The sequence below is a fragment of the Musca vetustissima genome, unplaced genomic scaffold, assembly GCF_032173495.1.
Source record: "Musca vetustissima isolate MV318-11 ecotype Yass unplaced genomic scaffold, APGP_CSIRO_Mvet_v1 utg52763, whole genome shotgun sequence".
NCBI classification, from domain to species: Eukaryota; Metazoa; Arthropoda; class Insecta; order Diptera; family Muscidae; genus Musca; species Musca vetustissima.
This window is the reverse complement of record NW_026884317.1, coordinates 10,272-19,806: the sequence shown is the minus strand read 5'-3', so window position 1 is coordinate 19,806 and position 9,535 is coordinate 10,272. Positions and strand designations below refer to the sequence as shown.

Below are 9,535 nucleotides of genomic sequence, written 5' to 3'. Positions count from 1 at the left end.
TTTACGTAAAGACATTCAGGGTACGTAAAGACATAACCTAAGGTAGAAGAAAATCTAAGTGTAGGGTCTTTATTTCGATAATAGTAGATAATTATTAAGAGAAATTTTAGCAGTTTGGCATTTTGGGGACTGATCTCGACTTTTTATAAATGGGTATATATTATTCTTATATATGGTCTTTTAGACCTTCCAATCGTATGTGGTAGAATCATACAGAGACTATCTATCCATTTAGTTCCGATACTTCAGTGTATCTATAAGATGCTTCCTGATTTTAGCGCTCTATGACAAAACATTCATAATAGACCCCATGTTTCCTCAGCTCCTAGATAATACAGACCATAACCCAGATAGACTCCATGTCTCTTCAGATCCTAATTATTACAGACCATGACCCTGATTATTTATATATGTATATTCCCTGTATGTTCAGCTCGTCTATAGTAGGGATACGTAGTCGAGAGTAAAAGTCGACTTTTAGTTTTGTCGATTTTTGCCTTTGACCAAAAAGTCGATTTTTAGACTTTTCGATTTTTGCCTTTGACTAAAAAGTCAACTTTTCGATCTTTTGATTTTGTCAAACCTAGTCAAAATCGATTTTCGACTTTTACCAATTAAAGCAAAATCGACTAAAAATTTTATTTTTTTATAAGAATTGTTGTCAACAGATGAAATAAAGTTTTGGAATGTGCAATCTTTGGGCAATTTCGGCTTTGTGGTAATAAACCAAGTATTTATGAAGAAAATCGAAATCGATCTTGAAAAGTCGACTTTGCGATTTTCTCAAAGATCTAAAGTCGACTTTGACTAATAGACTTTTTAATACAAAAAGTCGATTAATCGATTAGTCGAAAGTCGATTTACTTGTCCCTAGTCTATAGTATAATCTTTGATCTTTCACCTGCACCTTCAGTTATGTAGTAGAATCCTAGTTCCTTTGCTATTTTGCCCTGGTCCTTCTATCATCAGCTTCTCCGAATCCTCAGCTTCTCTATGTTAAAATCTCTGGTTCTTGAGCTCCATTACAATTGACACCCAGAATTTTTAGCTTTATGATAGAATAACTAATCATGCATTTAAACTTGTATATAAAATATTTGGCGCTTATAATCCCTGGTTTAATCATGGTCCTTCAGTGCGTCTATGAAAAACTTCCAAAATCTTCGGCTGCCTATAATAATTAATATGATATTTAAGCTTAAGCACTAAATGACGTATTACCGAGGAACTGAAATATATATATATATATATATATATATATATAATATTTCAGTTCCTCGGTAATACGTCATTTAGTGCTTCTTTAACAAACACCTTGACTCTTGAGCTTGTCTTTAATAGGGCCCCTCATACTTTTATTCCCCAATTATATGTAACAAACTATCTGACTCTTCATAACCTCTATAATAAACTGCGGCCCTCCGGCCGGCTATATAGACTCTTTGGTCTTCTGCTATAATCAACACCCTTTGAAATCGTCTATATATACAGAATGTTCCGTAAGCTCGTCTACAACGTCTCCCTAGTTCTGCAGGGCATCTGGCCTTTCATCGTCTTCTCAATAATATGCTATCTGGCCCTTCAGTTCATATGTAACAAACTATCTGTACTTCAGCATATAGACCTTTCGATCGCTCACAGTATGATTATCCTTAAAATGAAAAAAATTAACTGTTTTCCTTTTTGTAGTTGTAAGTTGTTGTAAATAATTTCCATGGCACTGTCACATTTGATCCTTTAACCTGGCGCTTAGATTCCAAATTCCCGACACTCCACATCTCAAAATAAACAAAAGTATCACCATTAAAACGGGTATTACGATAAACACGATTTACCTTTCACCTTTTCGTGGATCGTTAGAATTGTTAATGGTTGGCTGGTTGGTTGCTGTCAATTTTTTTTTTGGGATTTTCCGCCCATTGAATTGCGCAATAAACATAATTAACAAATGATGCTACCTCGCCAGGTAATAGAATTAGATAAGAATTCCATTTAACAAACATTTTTTTGAAAAAAAGGAAACAAAAAAATCACGAAAAACTATTAGGCATGGTTTGGAATTTAATACAAATGATGATTAAATCAAAGTGACACGAACTATTAACTATCGCCCGAAAAGGCCTGGAACCAAATAAAAACAATTAATTAATTTCTTCTGAGTGCGATGGACAATGCCTTCCACTCGACTCGTCTGTCATTCCACTGCGATGCTAGTAAATTCTCAGACAAACGAGAATGAAAAATGACAGCTATGAACAATTTTTTATGCAAAATAAAGTTATTGACGTAACTAATGATCGGTAAACAGCACCACTAACTACTACTACCACTACCGATGATTGTGATTTTGACACGGATGAGAACGACGATGGTGATGATGATGATTAACGAAACAAAAATAATAATAATAAACAAACATTCAAATCATCAAACGTGTTATCATTCATTTTTTTTTAATTTTGGAAATAAAAGAACCGCAGAAATATAAAAAATAACTCTTTAGATATCAAAACAAATACGACCAATAAAATGTTATTAAGAAAGTTGAATACCAGTTATTATTAGATTTGATAACTTTCAGAGTCAATAGGCAATAATAAACTAATACATTTCCATAGAACTACTTCACAACCAATGTGTGTTTAAATCACAAATACACGTTTATGTAGTTCGCCCAGACAATAAAGCGTCAATCAGTTTGTTTTTATACCCTTCACCACTATGTGGTACAGGGTATTATGTCTTTGTGCATATGTTTGTAACAGGCAAAAGGAGACGAGATAGACACATGGTTCCTTTTGAGAATATGCATAGAATTACTTTCTGAGTCGATTTATGCATGTCCGTCTGTCTGTCGATGTTAAATTTTAAACAAAGTACAGGTCGTATTTATAATCCTAATTGGATGAAATTTGGCATAGGTCACTTATTTGGCTTAAGGGCGAACCCCATGGAAATTGTGAAAAATCGGTTCAGATTTAGATATAGCTCCCATATATATTTTCGTCCGATTTAAGGTAAATGGTGTACCAAAGTATTATAAATCTTTCATTTGTACAAATTTGGCACAGCGTAATAAATTAGGTCTAGAATGATGTGTGTCAAGTTTCCTGAAAATCGGTTCAGATTTGGATATAGCTCCCATATATATTTTCGTCCGATTTAAGGTAAATGGTGTACCAAAGTCCCTATATATCTTTCGATTTGCACGAAATTAAGCGCAGCGTAATGAATTAGGTCTATAATGATGTGTGCAAAGTTTCTTTAATATCGGTCCAGATTTGGATATAGCTCCCATATATATTTTCGTCTGATTTAAGGTAAATGGAGTACCAAAGTCCCTATATATCTTTCGATTTGTACGAAATTTGGCACATCGTAATGAATTAGGTCTAGAATGATGTGTGTCAAGTTTCCTGAAAATCGGTTCAGATTTGGATATAGTTCCCATATATATTTTCGTCCGATTTAAGGTAAATGGTGTACCAAAGTCCCTATATATTTTTCCATTTGCACGAAATTAAGCGCAGCGTAATGAATTAGGTCTATAATGATGTGTGCAAAGTTTCTTTAATATCGGTCCAGATTTGGATATAGCTCCCATATATATTTTCGTCTGATTTAAGGTAAATGGAGTACCAAAGTCCCTATATAACTTTCGATTTGTACGAAATTTGGCACATCGTAATGAATTAGGTCTAGAATGATGTGTGTCAAGTTTCCTGAAAATCGGTTCAGATTTGGATATAGTTCCCATATATATTTTCGTCCGATTTAAGGTAAATGGTGTACCAAAGTCCCTATATATTTTTCCATTTGCACGAAATTTGGCTTAGCGTACTAAATTGAGTATAGAATGATGAGTGGTGAGTTTCGGGAAAATCGGTCTAGATTTCGATATAGCTCTCATATATATGTTCGTCCGATTTTATGTAAATGATGCACCATCGTCTCTATATATCCTTCGATTTGCACGAAATTTGGCACAGCATACTGAATAAAGTCTAAAACGATGTGTGTTAAATTTAAATAGTGCACCAAAGTCCCTTTGTATCCTTCGGTACAAATGTAAATGGTGCATCAAGGTCCCTATATATATCCTTCGATTTGCACAAAATTTGGCATAGCGTACTGAATTAAGTCTAGAGAGATGTGTGTTAATTTTCGTGAAAATCGGTTCAGATTAAATATAACTCCCACATATAGATTATATTTTTAACAACGCGGCGTAGTGAATAGCGTGTATCAATAAAAACAAAATAAATCGTTTTCCATAAATTTTCCCCATGTTACGCAGGCGGCTCTAAATCTGCTCGAATGAAATTAAAGTTAGAATAGGTTGGAGAAAGAGGGAACATAGACATGCAATTATTAGAATACATATGTACAATATACCCAAAGTGGTGAAGGGTATCATATAGTCGGCCCAGTCCGACTTTACTACTTTCCTTACTGTTTTTTTTTTCATGTTATGGGGTATACATTTACTTTGTGGAAATATAGTTCGGAGAAATTGTCAGTGTATCCATGAGTAGTTTAGATTGATATCAATTATGTTGATGTATTTATTCTGATATTGAAGTTATACTAATACATTTACATGTCTAGTCGCGCTGTTCGTTGCGAAATTACACATGAAGTTCCGTTTGTGGTTAAGGATGAAACCTGTAGTTTAATACCTAAAAGTTTCTTATTGTTCTATAGTCCGCAATTATGTTGCTAAATTAACGAAATTCAACACGGTCTTATATTATAGCTTTGTGCAGCCCTAAGTGTTTGTAACGCCGCGAAATATTGGCCTAGACCCACCTTCAAGTATACCGATCGTCATATCTCGACTAGCTGAGTCGATCTAGACATGTGTGTCCGTCAGTCCATTATAATTTGTTAACACGATACAGGCCACAGTTATGGACCAATCTTCACGAAATTTTGCTTGTAGGATCGGTTCTGGTCAATGAAGACCGCTATTGTTTTTGGGAAAGATCGGTTAATATTTAGGGGATAAAATGGACCAAATACTTAATTTTTGTACGTTTTTCTGGTCTTTCCATAGGTCACAATTATGGCCCAAAAATCGCGAAATTTTACATGGAGAAGGGGATTGGGCCAAAGAATAAGCATGCCTGCTTTGATAAAGATCGATTAATATTTAGCGGGTCAAATTGACCCTGACTTTTGTGTGAAAAATTACAAAAATTTGTATTCTAAAGCGTATATATTTGCTCCTGAAGGACATAGACCCGAGACGTTGATTGTATATCCAAGAGGAGTAGTTAAACTTTAAATTGATATCAATTATATTGTCGTATGTACACGGATGTGGGAGTTACACGTAAATATTAACAGGTGCTTACGTATTCAGATATTATTTAGTAAACCTGGAGGGCGGAAATATAGCGCTGATCGCATTGAAACGCCTGTAATTTTCGGTGATGATCAGATAACAATTTGGGATGAAGTGGACCAATTTTTTTTTTTGTTTTCACGAGAACATCACACGAACATCACAACACAACCCACGGTGAAGGGAATATGGACAAGTAATTAGAAAGACTGTACTGAATATTAGTAATATTCGGAAAATAAGTCAGTGTAAGGGAGAGCTGCAGTTAACCTCTCATCGGGCAAGAGGGTGAAATTATATGAATATATTACCCAGGCTCGGAATAAAAATCTGCAGAAAGTTACAGTTCCGTGGTAGTTGTGTAGCATATCACATGGTCGGCCCCGTCAGACTGCTCCGCTCACTGGTTTGGGTTTACGTAATGAAATTCATATTTTAGGTAATATAGGTTTAACAACATTTCAGTACAGGCTCTTAAATCTATCAGCCCTATATTCGATAATAGTCAATATATGTATATCAAGAGAAATGTTAGTACTTTGACATTTTGGGGTCTGTCGGACTGATGTCGGATAATGGATGTTGCTGACAAACGCATATATTAATCTATATTGAAAATATTCTGCTAAGAAGTTTTTTATTCTTTTATACCCCAAATTGTCAAAACATGGACCTATATTGAACATTATCTTTTATCCTCCGAAATCCTCAAACTTTGCATTTATATTATCGACAATTTTCTGGAAAGTTGTAAAAGAAGCCGAAATGCCAAATTACAGCCACCTAGGTGGTAAAATACGACTAAACCAAAAACATACCGAAAAAGGAGCAGGACCTTTATATGATAGCTATGCCAAAACCTGGACCTATATATACCATATACAATACTAATCATCAGCTCTCTATCCTGATTTCAACAGACAGACGGATACGGCTAAATCTTTAAAAAATTTTATAAGGTCTCCGACTTCGATTGCAATCGCAATGAGAAGTTGAATAAACACCCTATCCAATAGAGGAGGTTATAAAACAACAACAAAATCAAATGTCGACCAAAAAAGGCAGTTCTGCCACAGAACACACATGTCGTGGGCGAACTGACCCTTGGATATTTCATTCAATATTACATGAGCTCCTGGTCGAAAATAAGATTTGTTATCGTAGTCAATCGAACAATTTTTAAATCGCTTAGAAAAGGTTTGTAGTAAAGAAATTAAAAAAGAAAGCCATAAAAAGTGAGTCGTGTTGTCGATAGGTATATAACTTCAACCAATGACATATCGTATGTGGTATACACTAATCTTGACTTTTGTGTTGGAGGTCCCAAAGATGATGGACCTATATATCAGATAGTTGCACTGAGGTTTAGACAGCATGGATCTGGTTTTGGTAGAATATTACGATATGCAAAGTTTGGTTGAAATTCGTTACTTCCTTCGTGAGCATCAGCCAGACGGACAGATACTTCTAAATCGACTCCAAAATCTGATACTTCGTTCGCAAAATTTAAAAATTAATTTTCAACAAAATATTGACAATTTTGTGGGGAGGCCCAGAAAGAGTGCACCTATACCTAATCTAAATTTGGATGAAATCGGTCACTCTCTTCGAGAGTTATAGTGATCATCAGTCTGAAACCGATATTTCGATGAGGCATATTTTTATCGTAGGAAAGTGTAAATACATTTATTAGCCATGGGCTGAGGGTATTAAAATATTATGGCGGAGTTTCAATAGACGTTCAGAAGATTGTCACGGGTGAACCCGAAAACATCAATTATCGGAGACGACCAAGGAAAGTTGTTCGTGAAAGAATATCTTCAAAACCCATTGACGCCTGTTTCTTTGGGAGTCCACAGTTCCGCTTGTATAAAGTATTTGGAGAAAATCGAAAAATAACGAACCGAAACAATGGGAGCTTTCAAACACCTACACAAACCAGAATTTTTTTTATCAGCCAAATCGTGAAATTACACAGCCCACCTTACACCCAATGAATTATTGTTGCCTCCAGAGTCGATTTTTAAATCTTGGACCCAAAACCCTAGCTGTTAAGATTAGAATTAAAATGATATTAAGTTGTCAGTCAGCTGATATTTGTAGGCAGACAGTCGACCGTCGTAGGGCTGATGCTTTACTAACTTGACTAAATCTCATTTAGAAAATCAAACCAATCTATGTGACCTCAATTTTATGTACAAAATTTATATTGACGAACAGACAACTTAAGTCACCCAGTTGTCTATTTGTCCATATCCAAAGAGGTCATTGTGTTCCAGACATTGGTGGCGAAATCAGTTTACTCTCTCCCCTACAAATAAAACACGATTATTATTTCTATTTTATGACATACAGTTTATTTCTTTTATAGCGGTCATAAGTAATGAGGCTTGGATAAGTGTATGTGTGTATGTATATTTGATAAAATAAATAAATAAATAATATCACTTAAATACGAATATCAAAAATCAACAAGACAACTCTTAAAACGAAAGAAAAGAGAAAACGATAAAAATCAACTGGATTTTCTTTATTTTTTACGATTTTCCTTTGGGTTTGTGTTTTTTAATTTCGTAAAATTCATTTTCTTCATCGTGAAGTTCTTCAACCGGTAACGGCTTGGTTGTCCAGCTATCATCACGGTTGGTTGTGACAATCAAAGTTGTTGCTGGCACTGTACCTGTTGTGGCGACGGCTGCGGTTGATGTTGCTGCCGACGACGACGTCGATGACGACGTTGTCATGACTGTTGTCTCCTCTGGTGGTTTGCCGGTCTTATTTTTGACCAACTCAACATCGTCACTACTCAATGTCACATCGATTTCATCGTAGAGGGTATCATTCAGAGGCTTATATTTAACCGGCAACGGTTCAGTGGTATCCGTATATTTATATACCGAAAAATATGTTTGTATACGTTGGATGACCCTTTCCAAAAATGGTGGAAATTTATGTTCAACACCCTCTCCATAGATTTTTACACTCAACTCATTTAGAGTATTTCCCGGTACAGCACGTATTGCATTTAGGATACTTTTGAATAGCAGGGCCTGTTGCAGGGTATTCGGCGATTGTTCTACAGCACCACGCAATATCAAATTTCCATTTGGTCTCAATTCCAGGAAACCATCTTCACCTTTACTTAGATCATTTAATTTGGGATTTTCTATTATAGCGGCACTTTCTGTAACAGTTATTAAAATGGCAGCATATCCTGCCAGGAGAATTGTTAATAAAGGATTTGCCATTGTTTTTTCCTTCTTTAAATTTTGTTTTTGGCCATTCGTTAAATATTTTTTTGTTTTTTATTTTTCTTGCTTATATTCACTTTATTTATTTATTTTTTTCTTTATGATAATGTGTTCCTTATTTATTTGGTCTGTGCTTATGTCTCGGCCACTTTACTTGTTCACCGCCACTGCGTCACTGATTGCCAAACTCAAAATTTTGTGATCGTTGAATGTTGACTTTGGTGAGTGTGACTTGCATGGCCGATCAGCAGCACCGTTGACGGCCAAAACATTTCTTTGGCATGTCGTTGTCGGTCGATTGGTCGCTGTCTTCTGTGGGGAATGTTAAAGTTGATGTACTCTTTGATTGCATTATATTCGGTAGTGTCCCATAAAAGAGTGTTGTCAAATTTAATAAAATTTAAAAACAAGAAATTTTTGAAAAAGTATCCGGATGCCTGACATAACAATAGATGTCGATTTGTATACCCTCTATCGTTTTCCACACCTCGAAATTCGTCGGAGGTTCCATAAAGTAAACGAGGATATTATTGAGCAGAATAAAATTCGATGTGGATTTGGTCATGTCCGCCCGTCTTTTTGTTGAAATCTCGATAGACATTGCAATATTTAAACCAGTGAGCGGAGCAGTATAGTCGGACGGGCCAACTATACGATACCCTACACAATTATCACGGAAATCTTACTTTCTGCGGATTTTCATTCCGTGCCTGGCAAAATTTCGTGATAGTTGCTCCCTCTTGCCCGATTAGAGGTCAACAGCACCTCTTCCTTACACTGACATATTTTCCGAATATTACTTATATTCATTACAGTCCTTCTAATTACTTGTCCTGATGCCCTTGACCGTGATTTGTGTTGTGATGTTCGGTTTAAAATTGTGGCCTCGTGGACTCGAAAAAATAAGTTTTCGGCCCACTTCATCCCCGAAAATTTT

The 9,535-nt window shown here is 35.5% G+C and overlaps 1 protein-coding gene across 1 annotated transcript; it reads right to left on the bottom strand.

The window, feature by feature from the left end:
• Positions 1-2,100: 2,100 nt before the first annotated feature.
• On the bottom strand, positions 2,101-8,595 carry LOC133331301 (probable serine/threonine-protein kinase tsuA). Its single transcript, XM_061539700.1, has 2 exons — positions 7,957-8,595; positions 2,101-2,121 (listed from the first exon to the last, which is right to left on the bottom strand). The coding sequence occupies exons 1-2, from the start codon at positions 8,593-8,595 to the stop codon at positions 2,101-2,103; spliced, it is 660 nt and encodes a 219-aa protein (XP_061395684.1).
• Between the last annotated feature and the right edge of the window lie 940 nt (positions 8,596-9,535).